The 21,698-nt window shown below is 44.0% G+C and overlaps 3 protein-coding genes across 3 annotated transcripts in view; 1 reads left to right on the top strand and 2 right to left on the bottom strand.

Moving 5' to 3' along the window:
- The window catches only part of LOC126567281 (protein retinal degeneration B), a 208,646-nt gene that overhangs the window by 98,077 nt on the left and 88,871 nt on the right, over positions 1 to 21,698 (top strand). The window lies entirely within an intron of this gene.
- Positions 1,233 to 19,890, bottom strand: LOC126561483 (MAP kinase-activating death domain protein). Its single transcript, XM_050217700.1, has 16 exons — positions 19,700 to 19,890; positions 19,277 to 19,623; positions 18,338 to 19,198; positions 18,138 to 18,264; positions 16,605 to 18,062; positions 16,307 to 16,366; positions 15,252 to 16,058; positions 14,967 to 15,170; positions 14,643 to 14,885; positions 13,885 to 14,019; positions 13,084 to 13,590; positions 12,745 to 13,017; positions 12,500 to 12,667; positions 3,536 to 3,608; positions 3,401 to 3,447; positions 1,233 to 2,009 (listed from the first exon to the last, which is right to left on the bottom strand). The coding sequence occupies exons 1-16, from the start codon at positions 19,844 to 19,846 to the stop codon at positions 1,233 to 1,235; spliced, it is 6,234 nt and encodes a 2,077-aa protein (XP_050073657.1). The 5' UTR covers positions 19,847 to 19,890.
- Positions 1,700 to 21,698, bottom strand: part of LOC126561855 (protein lava lamp-like) — a 122,442-nt gene continuing 102,443 nt past the window's right edge. Inside the window, exon 7 of the mRNA XM_050218201.1 lies at positions 1,700 to 1,711. The gene's annotated coding sequence lies outside the window, so the exon portion shown is untranslated. The remainder of the gene's footprint in view (positions 1,712 to 21,698) is intronic.

Genomic DNA, 21,698 nt, shown 5'->3' with positions numbered 1-21,698 from the left:
TCACCAAACTTCATCTCACACCTAACTTCACAGCCGATAGCCGGAAGCTCGAATGTTCGAATCTTTCAAACTCACGTGGCTTGGGACCCGTTCGCTTCCTGGGTGCGTCATCTGCAGTTTCCCAGACAAAGCGATCAGATCTATTGGATGCCTCTTTATTGTTGGATCGTTACCCTCCGCAACTCGCATATCGTACTATTTTCATCATTTGATCTGCCGTCGCTCGATTTGCATTTGTATGTATTGCTCTTGTGGTCGCTCGCAGCGCGTACAGGGTTGTTTTGGTCACTATCACACTGGCTGCTACGCTATCGTTGGGTCGTGGATAACTCGATTTTTTTCTCGGGAAAAGCTTGCCTATACATCCGCCAAACGGATTAGGGGGCTTTAGGTGTATAGTAGTGGGTTGGGGGATGTGTGTTTTTTTTGGGTTTTTGATACGAACGCCATGCATGATATATTATTTAAAGCTTTTAAGATTCATCAACGTAAACGCAACGTGGTTGTCCTTTAGGAGGGGGTGTTTTTTTACATTGGCGCTGCTACTTTTGTGACACAATTAAAAATAGAGCAACCGGAGGCAAACCTGGGACTACTAGGACTCCTGTATGCGACTGCACACGTACAGGCTGTATGTTGCCTAACCCCTTAACATAACGTTCTATGTTACTATCACCACTAAATTGCGATTTTACCCGAAGTTGTGCGCGGGCAAAATCAAAATAAATCTGCCTAACATCCACCTAACGATTTGTGCACTGCATCAAAACGCAACATACATGCATCTCCCTCATAAACGGCAACGGAACGCAAATTCATCGACGCACAACATTAACATCAGGTCCGGTCCGGCAATGCAATGACAGGCGGCGGCAAACACTGTAATACACTGAACTAATTCGCCTTAAGAAGCGAGACCCGCTCGTTATCCTCTACCTGTAGGTGTGTATTTGGATTAAAGCTTATCTTAACAGCACGCGCGACACGAGTTGGGTTGACTCTTTTCTATACCAGTATGTATATATGTATATCGATCGAAGTGTCCTGATGCTGATTTGTTTGCTCCACTGTATGTGGCGTGGATATACCAGCGCACGCCTCTATACTGTGTTTAATATAGAACTAGAAGACTTGCGTTGCACTCTCCGGCAAAACGTTTCTATCGTTGTATTGTGGTTGCGTGTACTGTACTCTCTGCTTGGGATCCCCACAATCCCGCCTGTGTTGGCAGCTCAATGTTCCAACGAAGCGCCCGCATCGGTCGACTGTTTCTGGAGCGAACGGAATGGGAACGGTTTGCTGGCAGACTGACGGCCGGAAGCGGACGGTTCGATGGCGGAGTACTGTCGCTGCAGGGGTTGCTGGTGGCTGACGCTACTGCTGACGGAATCGGACCGCTGGGAAAGGCTGGTGCGCGGTGGAATGGCTGGCGGTGGGCCACGGTTTGCCGGCAGTATCGGTGCCTTGGTCGAGGGTGGACTGCTCGTGACGGAGCTGGAGGGTGTGACCGCTTTCGGGCGCGCGGGAATCGTTGGCGGCTTTACCGTCCCGGGTACACCCGCATCGGTTTGGGAGGTGTTGGAGAGCTTTCGTTGAAGGTTTTGCTGTGGTGGTTGTGATTGAAGCGTTGGAGGTGGGTGTGATGGAGGCTGGTACTGTTGTTGCTGCTGCTGCTGCTGCTGCTGTACGGGCTGCTGGATGGTCGGTGTCGGTTGTTTCGGGCTAATCGGTTTGCCAACCACTGTTTTCAGCTTCGGTGAGCTCTGCTGTGGGAGATGGGTTTGCGGAATTTTTTGGGATTGCATTTGCTGCTGGTGCGCCTGCGATTGGCCAGCTTTGGCCGACGGTGACAGACCGACGGTTGGCTGTGTACCGGACACACCGGTCTGACGGTCGGCGGAAGACGACGCTCCCTTCCCGGGTGATGTACCGTGCTGTTGCTTCGTCTGGTCCTGACCGGCAGCAATGTAGGAGAACACGCACAGGACGGCATAGCAGATTTGATCGGCCTGCAAAACAATTGGTAGAGAAATTTCGCTTAGGTTTGATGGGCGCAAGATGCCAGGGGGAGGGGGGAAGGGTCAAATATAAAAATCAATCAAATGGGGGCCGCACATTATGTCATCTGCCTAGCGAGACAAACAAGATGTTGACCATTAGCCAACTCCACCAACTGCACAATAGTTGTGCGATTGCAGTACCGATAGTTTACGATCTAATTAGCTTGTAAAACCGGATGGCAGATGACACCCCGAGATGCGGCAACATTGCTCCTGACTGTTTTACCGGTGAACAGGTTCCAGTTAATGGTGTTGTTGCATTGTTTAATCTTTTATTTTTACGACATTATTCAAAACAACGCACCCGTCGTCTAGCTTTGGTTACGCTAGCAATTTCGTTACGTATGTCTGTTGACTAGAAGACTTCTCTTCCAATTTCCAATTTCTGTGCCTACATTCAACTACTTTATTCGTACTTGGCTATGCCGTCCATATAATACAAAACTTTTACAAGACTTTTTGATACCATGAGGTTGGATCACTGAGTCCTCACTACGGATCACTATGGGGGAGCGATCCGGATGGGATTTGTCCCTGGAGGACCTGCCCATAAGGGCCCATTATTGGGACTTGGGACGATGATTTACGAAGGGGCTAGGGATTAACGAGGGTATCGTAGTATGGAACGGAAAACAGGAGGTGTAAGATAGAAATCAAACAGACAGGGAGTTGAAAGTGGACAAAGCACGAAGCAGAGAACCAAAAAAAAGGGATCGAGCAGAGTAGTGACGGTGCATCAATAGGATCAAAATAACAGGTAAGCAATAAAAAGGACCTGGTAATGGAGGCGGCGAGTCTCAAGAGTTTTGAGTCCAGTTGACACCTAGAGACTAAGGACTCTTCGAATAGCGAACCTGATGTACGACCTCTGCACTGGCACGATGCGATCAATATGAACTCGAGCCGAGGGACCTGAAATCCTGTATGCCTGTGTGTCTTATAGTACCAAGAGTTTTCCAGGCTCTGGAAACTATGGAGTCAATGTGAAGCGTATAGCTGAGACCACGCTCACATAGAAAAGGCACACGATCAAACGCAGATTTAAAGACCGTGTAAATAGCATCAACTTGAGAGACCCTTTTCTAGCTGAGCCGACAAGAAAGACGTAAAACACATGATATTGGAAACGATGGGGGACAAAACCATGTTGTTGAGGGATAATAGTGAGTCGTCGGGACAAGTTAACGAGAGAGAGTAAGGCGTGAATAGTATATTCAAAAACTCTTGGCAAATGCACATAAACGTGTGATACTGCGGTAGTTTGAGGCAATGGAAGATTTGTCCCTGGAGAACCCTGCCCAACGTCTGGTCAAAAGGGTCCCAACACATCAGCAACTTACCATCGCAGATTTGTATTTCCGCTGTATAATAAGTCTCGTTTTAGGATCTAGAATTGCAAAGATAAGCAACGAAAAAAAATTCATTAGTTGACCGATAACAGACCGACAGTAATGCTTGGTAATGGGTATACTTACTGTACTCTTCCAGTATGAACACTCCACCTTTCTGTGTGAAGCACTTCCGTATGTGGTTCAGTCGGATGAAAAACTGTTAGGTAGCCGTACACCAAAAAACGGGAATCAGAAGAAATGGTTTGATTCCGCCGAATGAAGTAGAACGGGAAAAAGCATATTAACAACAAACGTTAATCTGATACAAACAGCTGGTATGCATCTGCGCGCATTTGTGTGTGTGTGTGTGTGGGTGGGTGTGCATGTTTATGTGTGTGTGTGTAATGTATGGTGCACTATTAAACTTGTAACCAGATAGAAGTAAACACGCCTGGTGCCAATCAGTATTAACTGTCAATTTGAATTTGAATTTATTTTTGAATTTGTGTGTGTGGTTAGGAGAAGTTAAGATTGCGCCAACTAATTCATGCGCAACCAACCTGCTGCCATATCATTGCTCTGTACTGGGTGGGTGGTGGGGTTGGTCGGGAGGGAGGTATTGTGAATGTGAAAATGGTGGTGTATGGTGTGTTTTGTGTGTATGATGTGTATGTATACTTTGCGTTGCATGTAAAACGGCAAACATTTACATAAGGGAAGAACGTTATCAATTATCCTTAGCAAGTGAAAGTGTCTAGGCGTTTTTTTTTTATCGGCAGCATTCGATACTAATCCAGCAATAGGAAACTATATCGTTTTTGGCGTAAAAGGAAAAGAAAAAGTATTACAGTCTAATGATTGGTTCTGTTACAATACGACACGGTTTGCTTTTATTTTTATTCATCTAAAAACCAAACAGAAAAAAAAACATAGCAAACAACTACTAAAACTGGCTACCATCATCAGCATTCGCTAGTTCTAGGCTTGGAAGCGAAAATTTTGAAGTAAAACAAAAAGAAAACACGAGCACAAGAAGAAAAGAAAACAAGGAAAACAATGAAAACAAATGGGAAAATGAAAGACGAACCAAAACAACGAGAATGGAACAGAATGAAGAAAAATGCAACTGCATCGTTACAAGATCGGAGATAACCCCCGAATGGCCTACGGATCTACCGGCAAAATGAGAGCGTGGGTGTAGTGAAAAATGGGTATGTATAGCTGGGTTTGAAGGTTGTGTGACTCGCGTAACATAACTAGCTTATGCTAGCGGTGTGCGTGTGTGTGTGTGTTTGTGTGTGCGGTAATGAAAACGAATAAAAAAAATCAAACGAAGCATCATACAAGATCGATGTACAGTAGTACAGAGCGGAAACTCAAGTAACCGAAATATTTAAAAAGAAAAAACGAAACCAGGTGAATAATACAGGGTTTCTCAGTCCATAGAACAAGCGTAAGAATAGCTGAAACAATGCAAAGATTCAAGACACACAACCTTTTTCCCACTTGAACACACATTAACGTCATTTTGAGCTACGCTGTTTCAATCAATAAGACAATCTGTAATTGTCTTAGCAGACCTTGAGCATGGTCATCGGCTTGGATTCGGAACGGTTCGGGTGTTTCGTTTAGAATTTGCGATTCGTTTATCATGACACTTGGATTGTTAGTCACCCAGTACCAAAAAAAAATCATCTTTGTATGCTAAACATAGCCGCCATAAATGTACGGAAAAAGGGCCGAATCTGACGATGCTCTAAAAAAATCGGAAATTTTTGTTATCAATCGAAACAGCGTAACTAAAATGATGTAATGTGTACTCAAGCCAGGTGAGGGTGTGCATCTAAAATTCTACGTTGTTCCGGTGTTTATAATGCTTGTTTTATGGAATGGCAAACCCTGCAAGTAAAAAAAATATATTTCCAATCAATCAATTGCGTTGTGTTGATGCGACGCATACATTAAGTGTACGCGTGGTTAAAATTATGAGCGATGATTTTTTGTTTGTATGTTTTGACAGGTAAATCTAATGTGTCTAACTTTAAAATCTAATTATTGTATCAACATCTATGCACACACTATCGGGCAAAAGAGGCAAAAAGAAGATGCGCTTGTTTTATTTATTTATTGTTTTTAGGGAGAGGGGAAACCATAATTTGCCTACTAAACATAAAGGATCAATTACACCATTCGATAAAACACATGTCCAGATTGCGAAACTTGGGAACATATTATCATATACACAAACAAATTTACTTGTGAGATGGTCTTCGGAAAACGATTCGGGCACTAGGAAACTGAAACAGCTTATTTTAAAGTATATAAATTTGTTCAGGCTGGTTTTTTTTGTTTTGTTCTTCTTGACACAAGTACAAAATGAAAGTTGAAACATTGACTGTATGAAAATTGAACTGTAGAAAAGAAACAAACAATATTGAGAGAGAAACGAAAACGAAAACTGCATTGCTTTTTACACGATTTGTGACGAAAACAAACGAAAAAATTAGACAACTAAATCGAAACGATTGCTGTATAGTTAGTATGATAATCTAAAATAGCAAAATTTTGATTTTAAAAATTTTCTTATTTCATTTTTACGCATGGAAATGGTTTTTTAAGAAAATAAATAAAGTGAAATAATAAAGTGAAAAAAAACAAAAACGAAACAGATCAAAACACAACTAGCTCCAAATTTTACAACCGTCAACCAACCAATTGCATTCTTCGGTTAGAGGGAGAGCAAAACACTTTCAACTGGGATTTACTGGGCATGATTTTGGGTGGGGCGGGTTTAAAAAAAAAGCATGCGATAAATAACCATTATCGAAAAAATGAAGGAAAAACTGAACCAAACAAAACAAATGCTTTATTTCAAAAAAAAAAAAACAATCCAGATTTACTTGCTAGACTTTACTTTTAAAGCTTGGTTTTCATAATACACTAATTTGTAGAAAAAAAGATGGAAATATTCATTTAAAAAAAATGCCAACAAAAGTTAATTAAGACTTTTCCAAATTTCTTAGAAAAACAAAACTTCAAGTACAACAATTCGCTTACAGACGGGGTTTTTTTTTTTTGTACAATACAATATTTTTAAATTACCTCAAAAGAATAAAACAGGAAAACAATTTTTGGGGAGCTGGCGGTAGATCGCTATTCAATGCCAACAACTTGCTGAAGCCACTAAAACTCAATTTACATTAAATTACTTGACAGATTACAGCAGCTGTGATGTGATTTTCGTTTTTCGTTAGTTTTAACTAAATCAAACAACCGAAATGAACAGATGTGAGGGCAATATAATGTGTCGCCTTTTTATATTTCTCTCTCTCTCTTTCTCTCTCTCTCTCTCTCTCTCTGTCGCTCTCTTTCTCTTTCTTCGTGTCACTCTTTCTCTCTCGCTCTCTCACTCTAAATGATTGTTTTTATTATTATGTGATGATGATTTTTTTTTAGAAACGCGTAAATACTAGGAGTAAACATTACATCGAAATTTTTGTTTTTAAATAGTGAGCAACGGAAGAAAAGTTATAAGAAGCGTTCATTAAAATTCCACCTTGCGCACCTATTTTCCAAGGAAAGACAGTGAGATGAAACAATGAAACGCAAACAAATAAAAATGAAAACAGATTTACAGCGCCCAGCACAATGATACCTGCCTGTTTTTAACAACCATTTACGAACATTTATCGTATGTAAATAAACATACAAAATTTCTCCATACGTGATACGAATACCTACGGGGAAAATAGTGCTTTAAGCTTCAAATTTAAATTGCTTTAAAATTCGTTCAAAAATACGCAAACAAACATATGTTTTTAAAGGTAAAAATATAGAATATTTCACAGCAAAAAAAAAAACGTGTTTGCAAAGTATTACGCAATGAGAGTAGTAACAGCAAAAAACACGAAACAAGAACTGGGTCCAAATCTTTTGAAAGTAACGTAATTTAAAAGTATAAAAAACACTCCGCAAGAAAGTAAGATGGTCTGGTCGATAATTTTAAACGAATTTTAAATGCTGAAAACAAGAGATTCCGTATTCGTTCATATACTTTGTGTAATATGTAGCAATTTTATTTGAAGCATTGGTTTTGTTAAGGCTAAGCGGAAATAATAAAACTACATGGTTAATACTTCTTTACGGCTTTCTAGTGTGACTATTTTATCTAATTTTTCTAGTTTTATTATTTTCAACAAACACAAAAAAAAAAGATATTAAAATAAGTGTAGGTATAATTGGGTTCGGCACTGTCTGGTAAATACACTAATCAAATCAATTAGGATCTGATAGGGGAAAGTGGGAAAAAATACAATACGATTAAGCTTCTTGAAACGATAGTAGTTAGTAGGTAGGCTCTCTACTTGTAGGTGGAGATGCGATTTACGGAGTTAGCGTGTATGTGTGTAAATCCACAATCCAGCAATATATATTACTTGTGGGGGGGGGGGGGGGGAGAGATGTGTGGTTCGTGTACGTAAAAATCAAAACGTTGAGCTAATCTCTGTAGCGTGAGGGCAAATTAGGTGGATAGGGAAACATAAGAGCAGAGTAGGTATCGAACTGATCAATAATGAAGCAGTAACAAACAAAACCAAACGATATACATCGTACATATAATAAACAGCAACAATCAGATTATTATGGCCTACATTGTTGATGTTTTGGGGGCGGGGAAGGAGGGCGAGGAATAGTTTGGAAGTTTATTTTAACATTTTTTCCTTTTTTTGAGGAAGAAAAGGAGGGAGTGGAAAAGGGGTGGGCAGGGGTTGGGAAGATTTTTCTTTGCGTGTACATTGTGAGTGAATAGTGTGGAAGAAGTTTTGTTTTTTTTTTTGGTTTTTTTTGCAAGATGTCTCACTTATTACATAATTAGTTAAATAGAGAAAAAATGTAACTGTACCTCAAAATCCTTTCCAGCAAATGAGTATTAGTAATTTGTTTGAAAATGATCCAGATTTATGTTTTGCAACGTATTTCATGTTTTTTTTTTTCATTATACGATTGACATTTCATTTCATTTTGTACGATGTGGCGGTCAAGGTTTCGTTTTTGCGTAATTTGCAACATTGTTTACGGTTTCATGAATAGGTATCGAAATCGTCATGATTCGACAGGTGTTAAAAAGGAGGAATAAAAGAGAAAGGTAGAGAAAATCATGATTAGTGAAGTTTCTATAATAAATTGCTCCGGTTTAGTTTTGTTTTTTTAAATGATAGTTCAATTATTCGGGGGGTTTTTTTCTTGTTTGTTTGTTTACGAATGAGGTATGAGGGAGAAAGTATGCAATCTAAATTTTATGATGATAAAAAAACGATATATTAAAAACCCTTTTACTATGAGGAAACGGGCACAGGACGGCTGACTGTTTTTTTGTTTTGGTTTTTCCGTTAAAGTTTGTGACTACTCTTCTATCTACAGGTCTTCCGCAGTAACTACTGTATGAAGACCTTGTCAAGCTAAATTATTCTTCCAATAAGAGCAGGGGACCGGGACCAAAAAATGATACTTCATGAAATGCAGTTTGTTCAACCAAAAAGATACACACACACGTTAAATTCACTTTGACAGCGGTAAAATGAAAAATAATATTAAAACCAAAGCTAAACTAAAATTTGAAACTAAAAAACAAACGAGACAAAACACAGTGTAGAGTTTAAGTAACTGAAAAGCGATTCCGCGTACACTCAAGGACCATCTCAAAAGTCTTTTTGATTTTGTATTCCTCTTTTTTCATATTTTTTGTTCGGACCAAACACACTCTCTACGTTCGCAAAGGGAAGAATAGTAGGTAATGTAAGGTAGTAGACTTAAGAACGTATGATCTAGAAGGAAAAACAAAAATCACGTGCTGAAGGCACAAAGACATATTTCGGCGCGTTTTAGGAGGAGTGTTACCGTACACAAAAAGAAAAAAAAGTTTTTTTTTATCTTAGGCAGAGTACCGCACAGTGTTCGTGATGGAGTGTTTTTTTTTTGTGTGGCAGAAATAAAGTGGAAAATAAAGAGGAAACGTAGTGGAAACGAAGGAAAAACAAGCCCTGGTTTACGAAAAATGTTTCGGCAACATTGACCGGCTGTTGCATTGGTATAAAGAGAACTGTCTTATTTTTGTATTATGCTCATTGCTTATCTACCCGAAGAACCCTGCAAACCCTAGTTCTTATAGTCTTCGCCATCGCTAGCACCTGGTCTGATATTTCTGACTTGTTGAAATAACTTGGCAGGAGCCGTTACTAACCAACTGTAGCGCAAATCAAGTCATGGAAGCCAAAACTTCTCGAACTTCTAGACCCCAAAAGCGAGATCAACTTCAAGAACGATTGTTGAGGTTTATAGTTGGCGCATAACGAAAGTATTAGAATTATTGGACACTAGTCTATCAAACTACCTATCCGCGTTAATGATCTTCTAGGGAAACTCTGTGCTCTGTAACTCTTGGTAGTTAAGGACATATGGACTTCGAAAATAATCCTGTCTCAATATGGGATAGAACTTTTTTTAGTTGGTGGTTCTAGGCACAGCTCTTTTCTTTGTTAACTATGATTTAGTTCACTCCGAATCTGTTGAAGTTTTTTTTTTTTTATTCTTGTCTTCTATCACTGTAGTATCAAAGATTCTAATTAACAAGGGCAAGAAACCTTAACCTCAACATTTTCCATGGACTCAACCCTTAGACCCAAGAATACTTAGTGTCCTGCTGCGCACAGACCAACGATCTTTGGAGCTTGAACATTTCTATTTCTAGCGTATCTTATAGACTGTTTTAAAAAAAACTCCATTTTGTGTATATAGTGTTATAAAGGGTAATATGAACAAAATATAGCTGGTATAGAGAAAGACATCACAAAACATAATCCCGAAATGGACGCAACAATTCATAAGAAGAAAAAAAAAACAGTAGTAGCTTCCGAAATGATCATATATCAGCATCTTGATAAAGAGAATTTGGAAGAATAGACGAGACCACAAACAAACGAACATAAATAATGGATAACGATAACAATTAGTTTGAATGAGTTTGTGCGTGCTTAGTAAGGATTAGGCCCAAAATGCACTAGCCGGCAGAGTTTAAACAAATGCAAGTAAGCGACGGTAGAGACTGTTAATGCGTATATGTATATATGTATAATAAAGGTAAGCAAAATAATATGATCAGCTATCACTCTCTCTCTCTCTCTCTCTCTCTCTGGCTTTTGCTCTTTAAAAAACACATGTTTCTGTCTCTTTTACTATTGCTTGCTTTCTTCGTTAAAGAGTATAGTCACCAAGATATAGTTCACACTGATAGGAGCGAAGATATAGCTAGGAAAACAAAACCCATCTATCCTTGGGGGGATTCGGATATCGAAGCTACGGACAAATAACTCTACTTGGATTGTATGGATGTATGTAGAATTTGAAGACGGCAAACAGTGAGAGCAGGTATCAAGAATAGGTTCGTTCAAGTATCTCCAAAAACCTGCTTGGTCGTTGGGTGGGGGGGGGGGGGGGGGGGGTTGGTGTACGTTCTAGTGCCAAAAGGTATATTTATTGATAGAGATATACTAGAGGACAGTATAGTACATAGAGGATCTTTGTTTTTCTAGTTTGACGTACTCTGAATACAAAATGGAACCAAATGAACAAATAATGGTGGACACCAGCGAGTGACACTAATGCTCTCCTATAGCACGAAATCGAAATGACTCGTCTCACAAACACACACACATACAGCCATATGTGTATCATACTGTTTTTTCTTTTATAAATCTGATTTTGCAGTAAGTTACATGGAGAAGTTCTCATACTGTAAGTATAAGTGATACTAGAATAATGGGTATAAAGGAACCGAAAACATGCGTTATAAGAGTTGGAATATCATTGCTAAAGATATGTGGGAAATGAAAAAAAAAACGAAACGTAACTAAATTAGGGTTGACAAAACATATATAGATATATAACGTTGACATCTACACGCAAGTTGTGCTTATTATATTCTGTAAGTTATGGGATAGGGAGTAGGTAGTATGCTGATGAGCTGTTATTCAAAATACGCAAATACGGGTACACACGAGCATTTTGGGTATATGTTTGGAGTTAGTAGTCTAAGTAGACTGCAAGACTCGTCATCGTTTCGCACCGTGACTTGATAAAGAGGGTAGAATGTGCAAGGCCATTCGCGATTCGCCAACCTAGAGACGGTCCTTGATACGGTTAGCATTAGGTTTGGAACTGAAATCGATTGAATGATCCGTAACTTCCGCATTCGGAACGCGTAAACTCAGGAAGAAGTAGAGAAAGAAAACAAACATTAAAAGAAAAACAATCAAACAAAATGGACAACCAAATCCAAACACAAAACCGTGTCAGTAATACGCAAGCAAACTCAACCACGAGAAACTCGAAACCCAGTAAACGATAAACCAATACCAAACCAAGAACCAAGAATTGATAGACAGCGAGAAAGGAGGAAAAGTATATGTTCTAGTGAGCAATTCATGCCTATCGGAAACCCTGACATTACTGGCATAACTAGATCTTCCCAAAGCGGACCCAAAAATTGATGGGTCTCGCGTTCTGTTTGTGGATGAAGGATGAATTCCACCATAACGAGATGAAAGAGATCTAAACAACAGCTTCAACTTCAGTTTGATGGTCGAGATGTAACTCTCAAGTGTCTGGACGGATACTAATTCTAAGCCTAACACAATATCCCTGATTTCCGGATGATACAATTCGCGAGATGATCAGGGGATGTTTTTTAGGACGTAAACTGTAAATCACGTTTGGTTTGAAATTCTTGTTGTACAACAAGCGACACTGGATGTCCGCTAGTCGGTCGAATTTTTCGTCAGCGAGAAACACACCACACTCTCGGCTGTACAAAACGAATTCCGCTCGATCAGGGGTGAGATCTTGATATCCGTTTTGGTAGGGAGAATGGTACGAGTGCGAAAATGATGCATTTAAGTAAGTAGTGGGAAAGACATTGATAAGAAGAGCATGATGAATAGGAAATAAACGAGATCAAAATCAAGGAAACACGGTACAAGCTAAGGAAAGAACATACAAGTTCGGGGTGTCGGGCTAAACAGTGTAAGAAGCGAGCATACTTTGTTAGCTTACCTTGCTGTTGGCAAACAACAGTCCGACGCCCTCAAGGCACACCTGTAGCAAACCGCCCTCGCCAGTAGTCATGTCCTGCACCGGGAACTCACCTCCTAGCTCGGGCGCTTGGCCCGCACATCCACTGCGCTCCATCGACTCCTTGATGCAATTGTACAGCTCCTTGCACTGTAGGTCGAAGGTGAAATAGGTCGACGTTTAGGTGTGCGGAAGCATGCGTCCCATGAATCCTTCGCTGGGCTTACCTTGCGCGTGTAGTACTTGTGTAGCTGTGTTTGGCCACCGTTACGCTGCCACAGGCACAGTACCTTCGTTTTCGGCGAGTACGTCATGTTGACGAGCCGTTCGAACCACCACCGTTCGGTGATGCTGCCGTTGACCGAGCGCAACACCAGCCCATCATCACGCACCTCGATAAACCGGAGCGAACCGCTTGCATCGATACCCTGGTGGACGGTGAAGCTTTGCCGATGAAGCAACCGGGATCCGAGTGGCTTCAGATCGATATCGTTGCCGTGCTGCGGGAGAGAGCGATAGTGCCGGGGTTAGAATGGGTGCGACTGGCTAGCATCCGTACTACCTACCAGATTGTTGATCTGATCGAGCAGTAAATTCACCTCCTGCGAGTAAATGAACCCGATATGGCTCTTGCCCAGCAAGCGGCGCACTTTCTTCTTTATCTCCAGCTTGTGCACATTCAGCATCACCAAGATGGCGGTCAGGTTGTAGAGCATGGTGGATAGTAGGCGATCCTCGTCGTGCTCTAGCCGCTTGCGCTCCGACTCCGACAGTGCCTTGTACCGTTCCATCATTTCGCCCGGTCCCTGATCCATCCCGATCATGTCCCGCTCCTGGCTCACCGCATCCAGGAACGCATCCTCCCAGAACTGCATCTGATCCCAAATGCTGGACCGATCCTTACCTAGCAAGCCCTCGAACAGATACACCCGCGGTGCGTCGGGTGACGGCGAACCGGACGAAGGAATCAGGCTGCCGCCGGTGTACCGGAACCCGGCACTCAGTGACGATTTGCCGGAAAATATACCGCCCGCCATCTTTTTTGCGTCCTTCAGTGTGGAACTTTTCGGGAACTGTAAGTAAAATGCACGAATGAACGCGTGTGAAGTTATCCAATTCAATCCACCATTGATGCCATGCATTTTCACGACACACACTCACGCTCATACACGCGCACACACACACACACACAAGAAGATGAAGCGCACAAGAAAACAACAGAAATTTAAAAAAAAAACATACACACGCACGCACAATGAAGAGTTGATTGTAGAACTTAAGGTGTGTTGGCAAATGAGGGTGATATCAAATGGGAAAGATCGTCACCATCACCAAAGAAACAGAAACGTTCCATCCGTGTAACTTACCTTCTCATACTCGGTATCCGACACCGTCGAGCGGCACGAGATGGAGGTGGCCAAAAAGTCACCGGATTGCTGTTGCGGCAAAACGTCACTAGCGACAGATAATGTCCCAGATGAATCTTGCATCGCAATGCTACCCTGTGTGGCGAGAGGTGAGGGAGACACAGATTTCAAGCGTAATACACAGAACGGATGTAGAGAGAACCAAAATGTTTAGGGCTGCATAGAGTAAGGTAGTAAAGTAAGAGAGCGCAGGTGTAAAACTAGCAAACAAACGGGACCAATCAGGACCATTAGCTTATTAATGGGTTGTTGTGGTCTCGAAACGAAAACTTTGACATTGAGCATCAAAATCAAAACTATAAAGTTAACTATGGACAAAAACACATGAAAAACGTAACTGTCTGGACATTCGTTGAAGGTTCCGTTTGTACTATAATACAGCAAGAAGTCACAGACGATTGTTTTGAGGTTCAAAAGGCTAGCTAATGCTTAAACCTCCGTACACATACTTTGGTAGCGATGTACACTGTGATCAGAGTCATGATGCAAAAGGCATCAGCCTGTCAGCGAATCCTACGGATACCAAACTATTTGCACAGTTGCTTGACATTATTAGTGTAGTGGACTCTCATTTCAATCTAATCATTTTACAAGTAAAACGCGATATTCACAATAGATAAGCAGGAAGACGTTATGTGACTTTTAAAACTAATAGTCCTCTAAACACCATAGCGTTGGCAAAATCGACTATCGCCTACCTCCGAATCGAACGACGTCAGCTTGTTAAACAGCACGTAGCGCTTCAGTGACAGCATGTCCTTGAACATCTCGGACGTGGACTGATTCTCCTGCTCATTCTCCGACGGATGGCGAGATAAGACAACGTGCTCGGTGGTAGTGGCGGTGGAACTTTTCCGCGAACCACCCAACATCCAATCCGACATTTCGGTGGGACTTTGCGGGGACCGTAGGTTCTCTCGGCTACCCATCGGACTAACACTCTGTGAGGTGAGGAAGAGCGTGAGAGAGAGAAATTAAGAAAAATGGTTTTCTACACCTGCTGCATCATAACGAGAGCGTACCTGACTAGACAGTAAGCTGGCGGACATGTCCGAACCTGAACCCTCGGTTAGATCCTTGCTCCAGTAGTGCGTGTGGGCGATTTCCATCATTTGAAACACGGACGCCATACCGCCGAGCCCAAAGTTGCCTATCGTGTGCTCCAGCCCGTGCGTGATCGCTACCAAACACTTTAGCGTGCCCTTGTACACCGATTTCGATATGCACTAGTTTTGAATTTTTGAAGATTGAAGGTTAGAAAATAAACCTAAATCTTACCCCACATGCATTTCCCCACACACACTTACCACATCGTCGATATGATCATCTGGACCAATTTTTCGCTCCAGCGTCCTGTTGAGCTTCCCGAGCACCAGCATGCGGTACGATTCGTCCTCCATCAGCTTCTTCAGCCGGTTCAGCTTTAACCATCCAACGCCCTCACCGGCCAGCACCTGATTCACCAGATCCTTGAGGAACGTTTGATTTTCCGAATTGCTCGTCGACCGTTCCGCGTTCTGTATCCGCTGAATTTCCTCCTTTGTTTGCTTTGGACCAGAATGTTTGATCAGCGGGTTACGCTCGACCAAACCTTTCCGACCGGGGAATGGATCGAACGATAGCTTTTCCTTCATCTTCATCTGTTGCTGCTGGAGCATGCTGGTTGCCCGTTGCCCATCACCACCAACCTGCTGTTGGGGATGCTGCATTTGATGCTGCTGATGTTGCTGGTGTTGTGGCTGTTGGTGCTGCTGGTGCTGTGGTTGGTTTTTCTGCTTGCTACCGAACAGATCGGAAAACATGGAGGATGTAGATTGGGCGATCCCATTAAAATCGCTAGTTATCGAGGAAAACAGCGACTGATTGGTGGTGGCCACCGTGTTCGATGTTGGCGAATTTAGCGACTGAGGGCCCGAGTACGGTCCGGCTCCCTGCTGCAGTAATCCCTTCTTCGCTGCCACTTCCTTGGCCGACTTGGTCAGATCGCCAATGGTAGACTTGCCGACGTACGTCAGATCTTCGATCGTATTCTTGCTGACACCGGCCGCCTGCTTGGATGCTTCGAGTGCCTGCTTCGACGCTTCCTCGGCTGCTTTCTTCGCCTGCAATGTAAGCTGTAAGCAGATGGTATTACGATTAGCAAGACCAAGTCCGCCCTAGAATATCCGCACGGCACACAAGCTCAACAGAAGATTAAGCATACTCTAACTGTCAATTAGTGGTGCCTCTAGGAAAGGCTACGCTATGTACATAGGTGTATACTATTTATTTTTTTGCATCCTAAAAAAATGGCGACCAGGCCGCCGCATTGCTAGCAAATTAATCATAATAGAGAATCAAAACCAAAACAAACCAAACACACCTGCTCAAGGGGTGCTAGAATCTTGAGATCTTCTTCTATTTCCTTCGCCTGCACTTTGAACTTAACACAATCCATAAATGTAGAATTTTGAAGGACATTTGACAACAAAGAAGGGACAGCGTGCAACAGAATATGGTTAAAGAAAGACAGAAAGAAGGAGAGTTAGAGAAAACGGGGGGAAATTGACATTAAAATCATATATAATCAACGAACATCCTAGAAACGGAGAAGATTAGATATACATCAAGTGTGTGTTAGGTGTTAGGGGATAGCCACACATCATCCGCCCAGTGCTTACCTTATCCATCTGTGCCAACAACCCGTCCTGACTGCTCTGACGTGTCGTTTCCCTTACAAGTTCCTTTGCCTGTGTCGTCAGTACCTCGAACAGTGAGCCTTGTGAACTCTGGCGCTGCGAACCTGCCGACCCAAGCGACGGTGGATGACTTCCCGATCCGGTCGAACCGGAACTAGATGTACGTGCGAGCAGGTTCGCTCCACTCTGCTGACGTCCAAAGTTGGGCGATATCGGTGGTGGTATCTTGCACAGTTTACCACTACGCTTAGCGCCCGCGACAGCCTCGTGCGAACCTCCACTATCCTTCGACACGATAGTTTTCGGTGTAGTCGTGGAGTTGGAGTCCGACTCGTTCTCAAAGCTGCCATGTTCCCGCTCCGGCTTCACCACCAGATGCACTTCGTTGCGTGTCTTCGGATTAAACTCAAACTCCGAGTCCCGGTTGAAGCTGGGCGAGCTCAGGTCCGACTGGCTGGAGGATGTCGATTCGGCGGAGTCTGCCTGCTCGGTACCGCTCGGTTCCCTCGGTTGGGGCTGCATACCTTCCGGAAAGCGTAACGAGCTGGGCGGCCGATACACGAGATGTGGGTCCAGATTCGATGACAGATTTTTCGGTGCTACATGATGGTGGTGATGGTGCTGGTTAGCGTAAACCTCGTGCAGGCTCGGTGACAGGTCCGACGATACGATCTCGGACACAAAGTCACTGAGCGACGAGTACGACGAGCTGGTACTGTCTGCACCGTCCGAGTCCGAACCACTCTCGTCCGTCGGTTGACTCTCGAGCCGCAGCATACGCTTGAGTGCCACACTCAGAGAACTACCCTCGTCCCACACCTGGAAGCGTATCGGGTTCAGCGCGTGTGCGTACCATTTCGGCTTATCGCCGACTTGCGCCGGATCCAGTACGCCAGTCTGCACGCGTAGAAACGCCACATTCGAGGGCGTCAGGGACCACTCGGCCAACCATTCGACCGCTTGCGTGCGTGCGAAACGATTCAGAAAGGCAGACGTACGGGGCCGCGAACGCAGAAAACTGTTGATCTGAAAGGCGACCACCGGGCGCGGATAGAGACGCAAGATGCGCGTATGTTCGGTGAAGTTGGCGAGCGTGTTTTGCGAGTTGAAAAATCGCACCATTGCGACGCGCGTTGCCACATCGACCGAATCGACGTCGGCACCGAAAATCAGTGGATTCGTAGCGGATGGCTGTGCGACAGGGCTGGGCTGTTGCGAGGCAACCGTAGTAGTGCTGGGAGCCGCTGTCAACGGTGCCTGACCGGCGGACGACACCCCTCCACCCTGATTGGAACTGTGCGATCCAGACGATTGTGGTGCCTGCAGTGCTAGACCGGTGGCTGTGGCGCTAGAGTTGTTGAAGCTATCACGCCCATTAACGGCTTGCTGGCGATTTGGCATCGATGACGCTTGGTTGCCGGACGTCATCGAGTTGAGTGCCTGGCACACCATTTACGAAAACAAAACCATCTAAGGACGCTGCGGTTAGGTTTAGCAAATCCTGATGTTACATACCTGTTTGAGATGATTTTTCAGAATTCCGCCTTCCGGTTCGGGTAGCATCGGTATTGCCTCCATATCGCCGGACGCCGGCGTTAACTTGTTCGAATCTAAATCGACAAGCCAAATATCGTCCGGTAATCTAAGGAGTGACGTGTCGAACAGAACCATTGCATGACTTCGCCTAACTGCACGACGATCATCGACGTACTTACCTGAAGTTCTTCTTGTACATCAGAAACGTTGCTGGTAGCCCAATAATGTAAGGCGTCGGTGCAAGCAGCAACTGCTCAGCGCTTCCCATGCAGGTCGGCAACAGTGGTATGACCGGGAACATGTACTCCAGCGGGTAGATCAGATGCACAAACGCCATCACGGACATTGACAGTGCGTTATAGTTGCGCGACTGTATGATGACCTTGTGCTCCAGCAGTATCAACGTCAGGACCCGCAGACAAGTGTCCACGCCCAACAGCTCCAGCGGTAGATGCAGTGGAAAGTCTACCAGCGTAAACCGGGTGTGATCGGGAAGCGCAAACACGAGCGGTTGATAGAGTGCGGCCGACAGGACGTCTACCTCTACACGCGTTGAGCCGGGCACGGGTACGGGCGCTGACAGTAACCGCAGGATCCAGGTTTCGATCTCCTGCACGTCGTGCAGTATGACAGAGCTGGTCGACTCGGACGCCTGGTTGGTAAGCACATTCCAAACGCTGTCCCGTACCGAAGGTCGTGCAGCACCGATCCGCTTCGGGCTGCACGAATCGTTGCACGCGTCAATTAATCGCTTCAGAATGAACAGACATTCGCGAAAAATGGTCAAAAATGGATGGTGCGACAGTATGCACAGGGAGGTGAGCGAATGGTTGCGGATTTTCGAACGCTTGCGAGACGCCCGTGGCGAGGGCGAATGGCTGCCACCAGATTCCGAGTCCCCGGACGGTCCAACCACGCCCAACAGTGACTGATGGGTAGTGCCGTAGTTGGTGCTAGCATTCGGTGGATCCGAGTCCCGTCTGCTGGGACAGTCTCGGTCGGAAGAGTCGCTCGGCGCTATATTGCTGCTCCGATAGTCACTGTAGCGAGGCAGAAAGGTAACAATAATGAACAGGTGAACCTACTGTACTTAACCAGTGGGTCATACTGTATCATACCTGGAAAAGGCAGAATCGGAACTCTTCTCCATACTCTTGCGCCACGACTCACGCCGCAGCGAACAGTTCGGTGGCTGTTTGTTGGCCGCCGTACCCGAACCGATGCTCACACGGGGTAACGATTTTTCGATAGGACGATAAAAATTCACACATATACCGTACCGCGTCTTGCCCGAGTCTTTGTCGGTAAGCGTAAACACAAACGAGGTCGTGTCGCGGATCGCCGAACCCGTCCGCCGAGAGCCCACGCTAACGCATCCTTCCGGCTGGCAGAAGTACACCATATCCAACGGAAGCGGAAAATCATCATGATCCATTGGAGGGTAGCGTCGCAACAGTTCCGGCAGCTATTCCAATCAACAAACGCAACAATTTTAACCAATCAAAGGTCCTTGGTGTTTGTGCACCAAATTTGCTACTAACCTGCACGGACGATTGACTGGCAGAGCCGGAGGCAGAGCCTACGTTGCCAGTCCCGGTGCGTGTCACATGCGTTGAGCGGGCCCCCACAATTGCCAGATAGTCGATCAGCCGGGGGCATAGCGAGTCACGTTGCTGCTGTTCCGCCATTTGTAACGTGAGATCACGGCTCTCCGGCTGACGTTAAATACGCGGAAAGCGTGGCGAATCTTCCGCGAGCAGCGCAGCTACTATTACACGGGACGCTTGCTGCTAAGGATCCGCTGTACCGTACCGTTGGTCGTGCGGGGGATGGTCACTATATTTAGACCGCAGCAGTAGCATCTAATACGGTGTGCCTAACTGTGGTCGACGATACGATTGCTGAAAGGAAATTAAAAATGGCTCCCAAGGGAGGGGGAGACATTTGAGATGATACTGTTACTCGATGTGACGACCTATCTTAGGGTTCCCCAATTTGTTGGATAATCTGGTAGCGAATGTATCAGAAAGCTCTTATTAATTCGTTGCTTGAAGATATCTACAGAAGGACACACCGATGTCTGATGTCAGATGAAGGACTCAAGGACACATTGATGTCTCATAGAAGAGGAGATTGAAATCGTTAGGATTATTACGACTATCGTTACCTTTATCATTCGCCATTTCACATTTACATAACTACTTTCTTTCTTTTGTCTATAGAAGCCCCAGTACCAATTCTAAGACAAAGTCGACAAATATCTTCGCTGCAGTAAGTTCTAGAGCTCACCATAAATCAAATTGGGGGATGTACGGCGCATCAAAGAAATATTCAAACAGAGGACACGGCCTTGCCCCCAGATGAATTACCACAAAAAAAAAACCATAACCTTCACGAAAGATGGTACCACCCCCCCCCCCCCTCTCTCACTCTCTCTCTCTCTCTCTCTCTCTCTCGCACAAACGGTTCTACAGCGTCGTTTTGCGTGAATCCTTTTGTAGTGTGTGAAAGCATCCACAAGGACTAGCCGCAACAACAACGAAAAAAGAAAAGCTTCGCAGAATTTCCCAGGGTCATTCGCTCTGTTGAGCAGAGCTGTCAGGAGCAAATCATTGTAACAAAACCATTTTGACTGACACTGGCCAAGCCATCTTGTGTGGTCCTGGCAAAGTTGTTATTCTTCGCGCGGATATTATAACACCCAAATTAGGAGAAACATCTCCATTTCCTGTACCTTGTGCAACTTGTTGGAGCTTTGTCCATTTGCAAGTGAAGAACTGGTGGATAAAAACACATACTCACCTACATATCCATTATCGCGCACATACTGGTTGGTTAACCGCCGTAGTTGGTGTGGATGAAGCACATTTAGATACGTAATTATCGATTACAGAAATACATCCCATACCCGCCAGTGACGTCGGTCAGCTAGCGTACAGTGCAAAAATCGATAAAATATAGAACAATGTCATCCACGTGGTACTCCACCATGCCCACGCAAAACAAGAGACGTAACCAGTGGACTGTGAAAGCTTCCAGCTCAATTCACTTTGGTGCGAGTCTGTGGAGTTCTCCACAAACGTCTAGTATAACTAATCATTAGATCTAAAAATATCGTACATATGCATCATTTACTCGGCCCAATTGCTTAGTAATCAACCACGCTCTCTAGGGTATATGTATACCTATATGCATACATTCATCATAGATATATAGTGAGCGTACGTACGTACTGAAGACAAATGTTTTTTTCCTTCTTTTTTTTTGGAAAGGATATTCAACACCATATATGTGGGAAAGGTTAGCTCTAAAGCACAGCATCCAGCATATAGATGTAATAGTTTTTTTTTATTCATCCCCCAATAACAATTTGAACAAAAGCTCTCACCTTGATAATATGTTAGCCACATGGGGATGTTCCTTACTCCCTCCGAGATATACCAAGGAACGTGTGGATGTGGTAGAGGAAGCCCGTTTCACTATGTATTAGATCTGCTGATACTTTTGCAGTACACAAACACCAAACATCAAACGACCGTG

This window comes from Anopheles maculipalpis, chromosome X (assembly GCF_943734695.1).
Source record: "Anopheles maculipalpis chromosome X, idAnoMacuDA_375_x, whole genome shotgun sequence".
Taxonomy (NCBI): Eukaryota; Metazoa; Arthropoda; class Insecta; order Diptera; family Culicidae; genus Anopheles; species Anopheles maculipalpis.
The sequence above is the reverse complement of the archived record's forward strand: the minus strand, read 5'-3'. Positions and strand labels throughout refer to the sequence as shown.